At 58.9% G+C, this 15,120-nt stretch overlaps 1 protein-coding gene across 1 annotated transcript; it reads right to left on the bottom strand.

The window, feature by feature from the left end:
- Window positions 1–5,348: 5,348 nt before the first annotated feature.
- On the bottom strand, window positions 5,349–15,120 carry MSANTD1 (Myb/SANT DNA binding domain containing 1; the record flags this gene model as incomplete). The annotated part of the gene is made up of 4 exons (XM_080797128.1): window positions 5,349–5,589; window positions 7,900–8,175; window positions 11,701–11,965; window positions 15,105–15,120. The coding sequence occupies 4 exons, from the start codon at window positions 15,118–15,120 to the stop codon at window positions 5,349–5,351; spliced, it is 798 nt and encodes a 265-aa protein (XP_080653254.1).

The raw sequence follows: 15,120 nt of genomic DNA, 5'->3' as shown, positions 1-15,120 counted from the left end.
ACCTACGTGCTGCGCTGGTGGGCACGTGGGCTGTTGGGTCTGTTGCCACACGGGTGAACGTGGAGGATGCGTCCAGACGTACGACCCTCTCATGACAGCCTGGCCTGGGAGAGTCGAGTGCCCGGAGGCAGAAAGTCAGGTACGGGGTGTCAAGGGCCAGGAGTGGAGAAGGGCAGGATGCTGCTCCCTGGGGACACAGGGTCAGTCGGGGAGGGTGGAGGGCAGGTGTGCTCGCCACCGTGGGAACAGACTTGCTGGTTCATGGAACTGGATCCTCAGAATGGTTAAAACAGTAGATTTTACGTTGTGTGTCGTTTACTATATTTAAAAAAATTATGTGGAAATGCTAAGGACTTAAAATATTCAAGCAATTTGTAAAAAGAATAACAAGGTTGAAAGATGGAAAACGTCAGATTTCAAGACTTACCGTAGTTAAGACAGTTATGTGTTGACACAAGAACAGAAATCATTGCTCACAGACAGAAGGCAGACTGTGGATGGAGACACACACATCTGGGGGCAATTTACTGGTTGATTTTTAAAGTTTATTTTTTAGTAATCTCTCCACCCAGTGTGGGGCTTGAACTCACAACCCCGAGATCAAGAGCCATTCACTCCACCCACTGATCCAGCCAGGGGTCCCTGGGCAACTTATTTTTAACAAGATTCCAAAACCATTCGGCAGTGGAGGGCCAGCCTTGTCCTCGGACAGTGCTGTGACACTGGACCCCTCCCTCACCTGGGAGCCATGGAGCATAACGTGGGGACTTTCCTGGTCAACTTTGAATTCCCCTAGACCTGTCTTATCTGTTTTAAGAACGTCTGCTAGCGAACACAGTTCACACAGAGATGTCCACCCTGGCACTCCCAAGAGCCCGGAAGGATCTGCCCCTCGGCAGGGGAGCGGCCCCACAGATGGTCCCCGGGGAAGGTGTCTGTGACCCTAGTCAGGGCGGGCACAGAGGCTCGGTGTGGAGACAGATGCACATGCCCACTCCCCGAGCGTGTCACACACACACACCAGGGTACCCAGGAAGGGCTCACTGGAGACCAGGAGATCCCTGGTCGCCTGAGGCCAGAAAGCCTGGCACCAAAGGCTGTTTTCCAAAAGGAGAGCGGTAACCTGCAAAGACGGCATAGCCCGCTCCCAAACGCGGGGTGTCCTCCACCTGTCCTGGCGAGGGTCAGTCAGCATCTCCTCCTGCCCCGCTCACTCGCAGCTGTGGTCAGAACATCCGCAGGATGTTCAATGAGGTGCATGTGGCTGCCCGGCCCACAGAGGCCAGCACACTCTCACCCTCGTCCCAGGGAGTGGCCGTGGCTCTGGAGGCTGCTGAAGTCCCACAACGCTCCTGGGGAGATGACCTCTGCATTTCCGGGATTCTCTCCTCCCTCCTCTTCCAACACACATGCATGGTTCACCTTGGGCCCCTGCACCTGCTCCCTCCTCTTCCCCTGCCCTGACTGGTGGCGGGGTCACCACTCTGGATAAACAGGACATGGTGGGGGGGTCCCTGAAGACCAGCAGTGGCACGGAGCAGTGATATCGCCTGGGAAGACAGCGGTGATGGTGACCTAGTGCCCTATGAGTTCCGTGGGGGACCGCTGCTCCCGGGGCCTGTGGGTCTGCTCCAGTAAACACACCTCGTGTGGGACAGTGGCTACAAATGGTGTCTCCCATCGACAGAGCTGGAGAGTCCCCCGTTGCTCTCAATGACGCATCTGTGTTTCGGAAGCCAAGCCGAGATGTGCCAGGAAACCACAATCCTGGAAGGGAAGGCATCTCCGGAGCCGTTCGGGGGATGGGACCATGCTTTGGTCTAGTTACACCTTCGGGAAGTAGGTAGGTGACCTGAGGGGGGCGTGTGGGGTCCCACTGGGCCCACCCGAGACGGACGGGGGCTAGGTGTGAGTGTCTGGACTCAGAGTCCTGGAGATGGCTGCTAGCGCAAGGTCGGTCAGCGCGGGGACTCCTGCTGGACACCAGGGAGCTCTTGTTGGACAGCGGGACACATTCTTCACGGGAACACACTTTTCACCTGAAGGGACTTGGGTGCCTCTTGGAAACAGACAGCTGTCCCCACCAGAAGAACAACTCATGTGGTCGTGGTGACCAGAGCCAAAATTCCCACTTTCGCGCGGAGATCAGAAGGAAACAAGCTGCCCCCACAGCCCCGAGCCTGACCACCTTCCCCAGCAACGGCTCTGCTGGTTAGCAGCCGGGAGAGTGATGAGAGCACATTTCTGTGGGAGACTGCCATGCCGTGGGCACAGAGACGGGCCTGACTCGGTGCAGTGCCCAGTGTATGGCGGGACTCCCCAGGGCACCATACGGACTGAGTTCACATGGCGACCTGCCTGCACGACTGGGGAGTCCTCCAGGAGGGGTGTGCACAGTGGCCCGCACGCGTCAGCAAAAGATCCCTTTTTTTTCCAAATACCTATCCGTGCGGCGTGGGATCTTCTGTGAACGGTTGCACATCCTGTGGCCCACGGAATCCAGAGCTGCTCAGGGCAGCACTGGGGGCAGCCTGCTGCCGTCTCTCCAGCCAGAGATTGGGGGGCGTGTAACACAACGCCCTTCTTCTCGCGAAAACCTTTTGTTTGAGAAAATGTACTTTTCATGCAGTTGTCGTTGATGTCAACATATAATGGGTTTATTATTATTTTGAAATGAGTACAATTTTTAAGTCTTAGGTTTAATTTCTCATATAGTCATCTGTTGGGCGTCAGTGTTGGTCGTGAGGGTACACAGGAACACAAGCAGTGACATCTTCAGTCCCCCCCAGAGCATGGAGGGGCTCTCCACCCTCCCGCTCACGACAGGGCCCACCGCCCCTCGCAGAGTCTGGGCTCCTGTCTCTTGACGTTTTTCTGGTTCAGACAGCACGGCCTTCCCAGTGCTACATGAGGTCTGGCTGATCTCCTTCCATCCTTTGGCCTCAGACTCTTTGCCCCATTCCTTTCTCATCTGAACTTACAAACACTTTCTTCAGGGCTCGCTGGGGCAGCTCAGTCCGTGAAGCACCTGACTTTTGATCTCAGCTCAGGTCATGATCTCAGGGTCGTGAGTTCAAGCCCCATGTTGAGCTGTGCGCTGGGTGTGGAGCCCACTTTAAAAAACAAAACAAAAAGCTTTCTTCCATTTTAAAACAAAAACCCACAATGTTACTGAGAATATTGTTGGAATTACATTAATAAAATGATGACACTACTTGGGAGCATTTAGGGGTATGTGGTTTCCACACACGCTCAGGAATTGTTTTAGATTTTACAGTAAAACCACAGTTTCCTTTGTGTCGATCCTGGACCATTCTGGTTAAACCTGTTCATAGATTCCCTGCAGTTCTCAATCATGACTATGAGTGGAATATTCCGTTCTCATAATCCACACGTTCAGGGTGGTTTAAAGAGCTCTTGATCTCTTGTGTATCTGCTTTCTGGGAATAGAAAAATATCATCTGAAAATAAAGGTAATTTTCATTTCTTTTATCCTGCTTGTCTTGTTTGTCTTAATGCATTAGCTAAAAATGCCAACGTTAAATAATAATAAAGGTGAAAGGATGCACGTTTGTCTGGTTCCTGATTTCAGTTTTTGGTATTACCAGGCGGTCTTGCTGGATCTTATCAAATAGCTTAGCATTTACCAATATGGCCACATCCCCCCACACAACATCCTTCTGTAACTACAGAAGAAATCATAGACTTGCGACGGATACAGTTTATGGAGGGCGCGACGTGGGCAGTTGCACTACTGACCTCCGCCAGACTGCGCCTGCCCTGCTCCAGCCCAATGGAGTGCGTGGCAGCACCGATTCAGCGAGACATGGACAGAGTGAGCATGGACCCCATGCTCAGAGAGACAGCCGGGAAAATAAAACAGTGCAAATGACCCCTAAGTACAAAGGCAGAAATGTTACATAACACATGTGCCTTCCGCAGCTATGGGAACACTGGTGCTCCACGGCCATGGCCCCAGGAGCGGTCTGTCCCCAGGCCGCAGTCTGTCGCCACCTAGGTGATACTCAGGCACAGCCTGAAACCAGCCCCCAGCTTGGGTCGGCAGCACACGACGCCCCTGAGGTCTCCGTTGCAGCGGTTGCTGAGGCTTGTCCTGTGCTCACCTCCCCAGCACGGGTTCACGGACGTGCTGGTAGCCAAGACTGGCCTTGGTGGGAACACTGGCTATTTCGGCAGAAATTGGCAAGTTCACACTTCAGCAGAACCACCGGTCACACTTTCACTGCACCACTGCCTTTGGTCCCAAAGCAGTGTGGTTGGAGTCCCTGGTGTGTGTGCCGGGGGGTCCCCAAGGTGGCCGAGCTGGGGGCGTCTGGCCCCTCTGGGCTCCATGGCTGCCTAGTCCCTTGCCCACCACCGCAGCCAGGCCTGGGGCTGGCCTCACCCCCTGGGTGACCACAGCAGCGTCAGATGAGCTGGCTGCTATCACACCGGGATGGCTGGGAAGGACTCCTGGCGGGACCTCTGCCTTCACCCAGAAGGCGCTTTCCTGGATCGTAAGTCAAACCACGTCACCTGCTGGGTCGTCTCAGAACCCTGCTGTGTGGGCAGCAATATGCCAGTCCCAGGCAGGGAGCCCTGCATCCCTGGCAGGTGGGAAACCAAAGCCCCAGTGGCCAACAAGACTTAGGAGGAAGCCAGCAGAGAACAGTCTGGAAAGGTTTTCCTCCTGGTGACAGAACAGAGGCGGGGAGGTGAGCTTGTCCCTTCTCATCCTGCTCTTCCCTCCTCGTGCGGCGCCGACCGCAGCCTGCTGTCATGACTTTGCCCTCTTTGCTCGGCTGCCTCCCCAACCAGAGTGTGAGTGCATGAGGCCAGGTCTCTGTCTCATCAGTGCCACCTCCCTGGGCCCAGAGGACCAAAACGCGGGCACTGGGCCTTGCTCTGTTAGTGTCCTCATGGGGAGGACTTCGGAGGACCTGGCACTCCAAGGAGAGGGCGGCGGGCTCTCTGGGCTTTGGCCCGGGGTCAGACGAGACCGCCGTCTCCCTCACGGGAGGCTTTCTGCTCCGGGCATGAAGCTGTCACCGGCCTGTCCCTGTTCGTGTTCGTGTTTGGAACAGACCAACCTGTGAGCTGAGAATGTGAGCTCTGCTTCCAGGGAGTCACGAGAAATCACACAGTGAGTATCAAAAGCCATTGTGAGTACCACCGATGGTGACGGTGTTGGAGGACAGACGCCAGGAGTTCTTCCGAAGGACCTGGCCGGAGTGAGACTTGCAGCCGCGGCCTCCCTTCCCCAGAGCAGCCCCAGGGTGGGTGGCAGGCCATCCGCTCCGACCCCGGACCCTGGCCTGGCGCAGCTGGCCTGCACGGTGTCGCTGGCCCTATGCGCTGGACTTAGCGATCATCTTCTCCAGCAGGCTCATCATGCGCTCCTGCAGCTGGAGGCTCTGCACCTGCAGCAGGTTCTGCTGGTCCAGCACACGGCGCACCTCGCGGCACGTCTCCTCCACGGCGCGGCTCAGCCTCCGCTGCTCCTCCAGCATGGCCTCCAGCAGCCGCAGCTTCTTCTTCTGCAAGTGGCCGCTCTGCACCTTGCGCTTTTTCACAGGCCGCTCATCCGACCTGGAAGGACAGTGCCGCGTGGGGATGGCGGGCCGCAGGGTCGTGGCTCCGCCCGCCTGACGTGCCCAGCACTGCCCTACCCCCACCCCACAGTGGCCCTGGGCCACAGGTGAGGAGGGACTGTGGGCACCGCCACCCTGTGGGACCCGAGGCAGTCAAGTGACCTGGGTCCTAGGGCCATCCAAACCCCCATAGCCCGGCTGGACGGGGTACACCTTGCCACAGGAGCAGCCCCAAACCCACGGACCGGGTAGGGGGGGCACAGGCCTGGTGTGGGGCTCAGTGGAAGGGGTGGGCAGTGGCCACACCAGGGGAGAGACGAGAAGGACTGGGTGGCCAGGGGTACTGTGGCTTCTCCCATGGGGACTGGAACCTCTGGCGGTTCCAGGGATGCGAAGGCAGCGGTTGCTACAGCCGGGCCCAGTGCTCTCTGCTGGGGGGCAGTGAGCACCCCAGTCTAATGGGCCACCTCCCACCAGGCCCCCCAAGGCCTTGGCCAGTCCCCTTCTCTGAGCCTTGTGCTTTGAAGCAGAGCAGCACCCCAGCCAACCTCAGAAGCAGGACAGCAGCTCCCATGTCCCAGCCCTGGTGCAGTGCCTGGGGGCAGCTGTGGGTCTGGGAACCCGGTCAGCCCATAGAAACACCTGGCCATAACCCTCAAGTTTCTAGCCGATTCCGTCTGGCCGTCGCAAAGGCATTTTTGTTTGGGGTCTTTGCTGAGAAATCTACCTCAGGGAAGGGGCGCCAGACAAAATGAGCGGCAGCCCCAGATTTCACACTCCCCAAGACCCTCCTCATCTCACCTCTGTCTGACATACCTACAGCCCACGGCTGAGGAATAAACAGGGCCACACTCAAATCTGCTCTGTGCCTTCTCTTCCCCAACCAGCCAACTCCTAGTCACCCCTGAAAGCCAGCTCCAAATGTCCCTCTGGTTCCCCAGGCCTCCACACCCCGGAGCTGTGCTTCCTGTGCACCTGTCTGTGGGCCTCCCAAGGGCAGGTTCATGCAGCTGGTGCTGGCCAAGCAGGACGTTTATGAAGGACAGCAGAGGGGACAGGCACGCCCACTGGTCTCAGCTGAGGAGCATGCTCTGGGGGTTAAGCCCAATTCCCCTCCCAGCTGGCCTTGCCAGGGCAGGGAGGAGGAGGACCCCAGGTCAGGGTCTGCTGGGGGTGACAGGGAGCCCAGGAGCCAGAAACTGGGGGGGTTGGTGGGGGAGCAATTGGTCTTCCTCCGTGTGCCAGGCCCCACCCTTCTCTCTCGTGACACTCCCAGCCATCCTCGGACTAAGTGCTGATTTATTCCCATTTTACAGAAGGAGACTGAGGCCCAGAGAGGTCAAGGACTTTCCACACAGCTAGAAAGTGATAGAGCCGGGAGACGAACCCAGACTATGGACATGACAGCCTGAACTTCAGTATCTCCTGCCTCCCAGTCTGACCAGCCTGTCCGAAACCTCTCTCTTTGAGGCTTCCCCCTCTGAGGCCCCCCGTCTGCAGTGCCCCCATCTGAGCTCCCCCTGTCTGAGGCCCCCCAATCTGAGGCCCCCCGTCTGAAGTCCCCTGTCTGAGCTCCCCCGTCTGAGGCCCCTCGTCTGATGGCCCCCACCTGAGGCCCCCCCGTCTGTGGCCCCTGTTCTGAGGTCCCCCCGTCTGAGGCCTCCTTCTGAGGTGCCCCATCTGTGGCACCCCATCTGTGGTACCCCCATCTGTGGCCCCCCGTTTGAAGGCCCCCATCTGAGGCCCCCCTTTGAGGCCCCCCATCTGAGGTCCCCCCGTCTGAGGCCTCCCCATCTGAGGCCCCCCGTCTGAGGCCTCCCCATCTGAGGCCCCCCCGTCTGAGGTCCCCCCATCTGAGGTCCCCCTGTCTGAGGGCCCCCTGTCTGCAGCACCCCCATCTGTGGCCCCCCATCTGAGGTCCCCCGTCTGAGGTTCCCCTCTGAGGCACCCCCTGTCTGAGGTCCCCTGTCTGAGGCCCCCCATCCGTGGCACCCCCATCTGAGGCTCCCCGTCTGAGGGCCCCCCACCCGTGGCGCCCCTGTCTGAGGGCCCCCTGTTTGAGGCCCCCCGTCTGTGGCCTCCCGTCTAAGGCCCTCTGGTCTGAGGGTCCCCTGTTTGAGGCCCCCCGCATCTGCATCCTCCCTGTCCTGGGTGCCCTTGCATACCACCTAGGCCTTGGCAGCCAGCCAGGGATGGCAGAGGATGCCACCGCCCCAGAGCCGCCGCCCCTCTCCTCTCCCAGCCCCCTCTGGCCGCCGGGCTCCTGGCCCTGCTGGAGATGGAGGCAGGGAAGGAAGACACACACTACCTGAACTTAAGGGACAGTAAGCTGGAGGAGCTGTCGGAGCGATCGTCTTGGAAGCGGCCTTCGTAGGAGCACTGGTTATACGGTAAGTACAGAGGGGTGGACTTAGCAGACGGCGACAGGGACGCCTCGGTCTGGGACGTGGAGGGCCCCGGCTGCTGGCCGTCCGGCAGTTTGCCATCACAGGACTCGGGGACCTTGGCCAGAATCCTATCAATGGCTAGGTAATAGGGCCAGTCGGGCGGGACGGACTCGCTATCTGTCATGCATTTTAATTTCCTGAAACGAGAGACACAAGAGCCAAGGGTGAGAAACGGAGCTGCTCCCGGCCTGTTCCACCTGGCCCTTGGCTGAGGGGTGCTTGGGGGCACTGGGGCCCCAGGGAACCACTCTTGGCCAGACAGCCTCCCCAGAAAAACTGGCCAGGCTCCAGGGCCAAGGTGACATGAGACAGGGAAAGAAGTCAGGCTGGGGACCTACCCCATGGTGGGCACTAGAATCACGCACCCCAAACATGAGTAAGGTCGTCTGTGAGCTCCGGGGCCCAGGGCTGTGCTGTACTGTTTCTGTCCTTGCTGGTCTGTAGTTTCTAAACTCCCTACAAGGAACAAATCCTGCTTTTAAGTTAACCAGCAATAATAAAATACATCATACAAACATAGGAATAAAATCTTCTGATAACTATCATATAAAGCAAACGTAAAACATGATAGAAAGAATGTGTTTTTCTAAAGAGAACGCCTGAGAAGTGAGATCCACAGAGTAAAGAACGCAGGCTTCAGTGTCCAACAGACCTGAGCTGTGGCTGATCTCCACCACTTTGCTGTGTGACCTTAGACAGGTTCATTAACCTCTCTGAGCCTCCATTTTCACATCAGTAAAATGGGCATGAGCAAAGTAAACTCCTCACAAGGTTTAGGGAGAATTTAATAAGACAATGCCCAGTTCTGGCAAACAGCAAACCGACCAGATAACATTCCTGACTGAAGGTACCAGGAGGCAGCAGGGCTGGGCCTGACATCCCCCATTCCTACTTAGACTCAGGGGCCAAGGGTATGCACAGCACAGCTCTGCCCATCGTAAGCTGGGCACCTACCCAGCCCTGCATCCTGCTCTTCCCTGCAGACAGACCTTGTAGGTCCCTGCGCCTTGGCTGAATTCTGGGAGCTCAGGGAAGGGAGATGCAGCTACAGGAGAGCTGGGCAGCCCTGGCCAGGCCTGGAAGGAGGCCACAAGTTGGGGGGGTGGTTTGCTGTCTGCCCCATCTGACCCAGCCTTAGTCTGTGGCCCTCCCAAGTAGGGAGGCCCTCAAGCTACAGAAACCCTTGTGGCCGGATGGCTCCTCCTCCTGATGTGGGGTTCCTGCCAGCATGGGCCCCTGGTCACACTGGTCACTGGAAATACTGAGCTGACCATCTGAACTAGTTGCTTTCTGTAAATGGACCCACCTGGACAGCATGGGGGTCTATGGCTCAGGGCAGTAAGCCAAGGCCAGCCACAGCAGGAGGTGGCCTTAGGAACAGCATCCACTGAGCAGAATGTCCTCAGCAGAAAGCCAAGCACAGGCCACAGAGGGAAAGGCATGGCTGCTTCGTCTCCTGACCCCAGGACCACCCATCACCCTGGAGGCCTACACAGATTCCAGGTGCAGGAAGTAGAGGACTGTGCCTGGGGCCCACATCCAGCCTCTGCCTAGGCTCCCCTCCAGCCCCTCCGGAGGCCCCCCTGTGCTTGTTCTGACCATGGGCCAGGCTACTCCCTGGAGAAATGAAGGAAGGCCTGCCTCTGACACAGGAGACCCCGGAAGGGTATTCCAAGAAACCATGCTTCAAGGAATGCAGCTACTCAGGTTTCCTTACCTTGACAACCTTAATATGTAAAGAGCTATAGTGAAAAAATAAGAAAAGACTTTGCTGTGGGAGGCTTTCTGGGTGTGGATGGGAGGAAAGAGATAAAGAACTAGTCAACCAATGAAAGCATCAGCCTGTTAAAGGCTTGGGCAAGTCCCTCCTCTGCTCTCGGCCTCAGTTTCCCCCTCAGGGAACGGGAAAATAAAGTGTTATATATGTGTGCAACCCTTACCCCCAGCAGCATCTGGAATGGAGCCCCACTGGAGGGCCCAGGCCCCAGCTCTGCTGCATCCTCCTCTCCTATGGCCTCCTTGGCCCACAGCCCCCACCTCTAGGAACGGAACACAACACCTCCCCTGAGACTCTGCAGAAGGCTCTCAGGATAAATAATTAATAACTCTGCCAGACACCAATCAGAGCCCATGAATTTGTGAGTCAGATGGGCAACCCCCCCACCAGGCATAGAGGGGTGCGCCGTGTGCTTGTAGGAGGGGGGAACGGGGACACACATGTCTACGGACAACTCAGCCCTCAAGCTGGTGGTTGGAACTGAACATTGTTTATGTTGTGACTGAGGCCTTCAGGCCCTTAGTGGCTGCCTCATTTCTGGCCCCTGGGCCTGCCTGGGAGCTGGGGCTGTAGGTAGAGATGGGCCTTCCAGCAGGCCCACACTCTGGAACTACTCCTTCAAGGGCCATGAAAAGTTAACAACTGAAAATGGCCAACTGGACGTCAGAGGCCCTGGGAAGCCTCTGCATGCATCCAGGCCCCAGACGGGCTGGGAGCTGCAGGCCAGGAGGGGCAAGGGGTGGCCCCCTGTCTACTGTTGGTAGGGCAGGTCCCCTCAAGGTGCCCAGGGCAAGCCTGCAGGCCCTGTCTACATCCAGCCCTGACAACGCCTCTGCCCTCTGCTCACAGCAGCCCATAGGAGCAGCAGGAGGACACTGGGGCTGGGAGCTGCTGGGTACTTGCTTGTGCTCCGGGGACAGCGCTCCTCTCAGGGACACTGACAGGTCCATCTCTGCCAGTATGCCCTAAGCGCCCCCCCCCACTCTCACTGCTGCTAGTTTCCCCCACAGCCCCTAGCTCTGGGGCAGCCTTCCTCCCAGCAGGACCCTGGCATGACCATGACCCTAGCCCTGCCCATGACCCTTGCCACGGCCATGACCCAGTCCACACCTGTGACCCTGGCCATGCCCAGGACCCTCTGTACACAGTGACTGCCTGCAGACAGACCTGGATCCCACCCCCACCCCCGAGGTGCTGGGCCTGTGGGGCCAGGGCTGTCTCCCCACGGGGTACCAGAGTGCACCCGCCTGGGAACCCTGTCCACAGCCCCGACCCAGCAGCCTCCCTCAGACTGCCAGGGCAAGGTGGCCACAGCAGGAAGGGTAGAGGCAGATATGGGGCCAGGCCAGGCTTCTTTCCACAAATAAGGCCCCTTCCACGAGTGGGGACCTGCTAGGTACCCCAGCATCAGCCCGACGACACACCTGGTTCACCAATCATGGACCATGCTGGCTGTGCTCACAGCTGGGCTTGGTGGCTGCCGGAAAGGACAGAGTGTGAGCACCGGGTGGGATCTGCAGGCCTGGGAGTGGAGCCTCCTTCTTGTCCCTGGCCTCAGTTTCCCTGCTTAGCCGAGCCATGCCTGGGTGGCCGGCACGCAGTCTCACCGAGTGGGAGCTGCCTGTGCGTGGCTTGGGCAGGGGCCTTGGGCGGGGTGCTGCCAGGCGACGTCCCGCCTTGCTGGGCCTCAGCTTCCCCACCTTGGCGACAGGAGGCAGCGGTTCACACAGGCCCCGTGTTGCGGCCAGGCTCTGCCCACACAGGGCCTTCCTGACTCAGCTCCGAGGGGCCTGTGGCAGCCCGCCGATGCGGGGCCAGGGCTGGGCCAGTGCGGGGCTGGGGCGCGGGGCGTGGGGCACGCAGGCACGCGGCGCGCAGAGCCCACCTGTACTGGAAGGTCATGTTGGTGATTTTGATCTTGATCTCCTCACCCAGCCGGCGCTCCCCCGTCATCTCCAGCAGCTTGCTGGCCATCTTCTCGTACACCTTGGCGTTGCGCTTGGTCTGCTTCAGCTCCTCGAAGAACTCCTCCCAGACGAGCATGAGGCCGCGCATCTCGGCGTCCGTCCAGTTGCGGGCGCGCCGGTGTTTCTCCGTCTGCGGGGACACCAGGTAGCTGGGCACTTCAGCCGCCGCCATGCTGGAGGCACCTGCGGGGTTAAAAGAGGGCGCTCAGGCGGGCCCGTGGCCTGCACACCAGGGCGGGAGCCCCACTCCTGGAAGGCAGCTCGGCACTCAAAATGGGGCCTACATCTGACAGGCAGGAATTTAGTTAAAAGCTTTTAAACGGGAAACGTCATTTTGATGTCACGTTTCCATAGCAACAGAGCAACTGCATAAGCTACAACAACAGAAACCTTTTAACTGAAAGCGCAGGAATCAGGGCTGCCCTGACGGGCCATCAATATTGCAGCAAGCGGGCCAGACCCAAATCTGGCGGCCCGGCGCCAGCCCCGCCTCCCAGCCCGGCCCGTCGGGAGCCTAGCGTGCAGTGGGCTCCCTGGATTCAGGGGCTGGGGACCAGGCCACGGCCCCCTGCCCCACCCCGCCCCACTCACACAGGCCAGGGACCCAGGAAGTGCCCATAATGGGGGGAGTCAGGGAGGGACAAAATGAGGGCCCGGGGCAAATGAAGAGGGAGATGCAGAGACAGAGAGGAGGATGGGCAGTGAGGCGGATGCCTAGGGGAGACATAGAGGAGCAGAAGCCGCCGGGCACCCGCAGCAACACACACACACACACACACACACACACACACAGACCCTCACCTACCCACAACATGCTCCATGCCCAGTGTGCCTCTGGCCAACGCACTCCCACTTCATTATGGGAAATGCACCAAGGCCAGGCCAGGCAGGATGGCCTGTCTCCCTCCGTGAAGGTGGGACTGGTAATGTGGGGTGAGTGGAGAAGCCAGGCAGTTCTCAAGGCCAGGGAGTGGTGGGCAGCAGGTGGCTGTGTCTATCTGTCCCTCCCATCCTGGGCAGCCCCAGCACAGCCCTAACCTCATCCTGCTCAGCGCCATCTGCCCTTGACTTGCTTCTGCCCAGTGGGTGGCGTGCTCCTTGCAACCCCAGTACCTCACGGAAAAGGGTTTGCTAAAGTCTTGCTGGGTAACTACATGAGCAAACAAAGGGACCAATCTCAGGTAGCCCCTCCCTTCCCAAGAGATCACCTAGACTTGGCCTTTGGACTTACCGGCAAACTCCTACTCATTCTTCAAAGCCCTATTCTGACATCACCTCCTCTCTGTAGTCTTCCTACTTGGTTTTGGTCTTTCTTCCCTTTTTCCCTCATGACAATTGGATCTACATCGAGCCAGGCCATTTTATTTTCTACTCTAGCTGTGTGATCCTGGGTTCAGAATACTTGCAAAAGTGAGAACATAATAATTTGAGTATTCTCTAGATCCTGGGCACTGTTTTAAGAGCTATAGACAGTATCTCCCATTTTGATCCTCATGGTTATTCCCATTTTACACATGAAAAGCCCAAGGGGTGGAGAGGTGAAGTCAGCCTGTGGGCAAGGGCCTGGCTTGGAACTGCGTCTCACCCTGTGCTGTGTTGTCTCCTGAAGGAGCCCAGGCTGGCAGGCTCCCAGTAAAAAACACCTGTCACCCCTCCTATGTGCCCACGGTCCTAGGCAGGGCACACAGGACGTAGCCAGTGCAAACTGCTGTGTGCCTGGCCAATTTCCCCACCATTTCCTGGGGTCTCCTGGGAGGCCCCCCAGTGCTGACAAGGTGGCTACTGGCCATGGCTGGGGTCCTTGGCCGTGGGACCCTCACCATCCCTCAGCAGGTCTCCACCAGGGCTTGACAGAAGCTCATCCCCATGTCTTGAGGGCTGGGGCCACAGATTGCCAGCATCAGCAGGGCTGGGAGGGCACACCACAGGACAAAAGTGAGCTCTGCATGGCGACACAGGGGTGCTCACCAGGGGCCTGGCTCACCAGGAAGGCAGAGGGCACTGTGGGAAAGAACCAGGCTCACATCCACAGCAAGGCCCGCTTGCAGGAGCACAAAGAGGAGCCGGCAGGGAGACAGCGTGACCATCCCTGGGGGAGTGTGGGGACAGGGATGGGAGTAAAGGTGGGCTTGAAAGCCAGGCAGGGGGTGGGCTGAGGTGCTCCCTGGGGCTGGCCAGCTGACGTCAGCGGGAGGGTCCACCAGGGCAGGAGACCAAGGCAACAAAACCCATGGGGACTATGGAGAAAAAGCGCCACCTAAAGGCACCAACATTCAAAATTAAAAGGTAAAACCCCAGTGGCTTATGTGCAGGCGCCTGCCGCACCTGCTGGACAGGCCCCAGCCCCGTCCCCCAGGCATAGGCGCCCAGCCAGTCTCTGGTATCCACGGGCCGTCAATGAGGCTGCTTGGCATTTGTGGGGTTCTGGCGATGGCCTGAACCCGGGGGAGGGACTCCTGAAGTCCAGGTTTTACGACGGCTAACAGAAGTCCTCCTCAGACCCAGCCATGCACCCAAGAGCTGAGGTTGGAATGGGAAACTGTCAGGTGGAAGGGCAGGAGGTGCCCAGGCTGGGTCAGAAATGGAAGTGCATTGGGCGAGGGCAGTAGGGGCACGTGTGTGGGCACAGAGGAGCCTCTGCCCCACCTTCAGCCGGTTCTTGGTTCAAGGCCTAGCCCTGCCATCAGCTCCCTGTAGGAGCTTCTTCCTCTCCGGGCTACTGGGGTCACCTGGGGCCATAGGGACACAGCTACCTTGCCAGGCAGCACCCCCCAGGAAGGCTCAGGGCTGCTGTACCCTCCAGGAAGCCCCCAGTGCTCAGGCAAAGGCTTTCAGCGCTCCCTCCCTTGAGGGCTTTCCCCCATGGCTCCCAGGGCTGAGCAGGGCTGCCTCCAGGCACCTCCTGAGACAGGGGTTGGGGGCCCGAGGGAGAGGCCAGCAGAGCACTGAAGAGGACAGAGACGAGCAAGCTGGCCTGGCTGGGGACAGTGAAGCCAAGTCAGAAAGCTGCTGCCCCGAGGCCCCCAGCCTGCAGGCTAGCTGGTCCCACTGCTGCTGAGGGGCAGCCGCTGGCACACAGGCATCACTGTGCTCAGTGCCCCGGCAAACAGGGGCCCCTGAGGAGGGGTTGGCGTGTCCTGCTTTCCCTCCAGCTAGTGTGTCCAGAGGGGTCGGGGCAAGAGGCTGGAGTCCAAATGTCTTTTCGGGTTTCAGGGCGCACTGAAGCCCCCAAAGAGGGGAGTGCTCAGGGGGGCCCCCAAGCACAGCCTTGGCTAGGTCGGGGGGGGGCCCTGTCTGTCCTGTGCTGGGAGGGGCTTCATACCTTGGCACAGCTGCAT

The sequence above is a fragment of the Martes martes genome (assembly GCF_963455335.1).
Source record: "Martes martes genome assembly, chromosome: 2".
Taxonomy (NCBI): domain Eukaryota; kingdom Metazoa; phylum Chordata; class Mammalia; order Carnivora; family Mustelidae; genus Martes; species Martes martes.
This window is presented reverse-complemented; position numbering and strand designations above follow the sequence as displayed.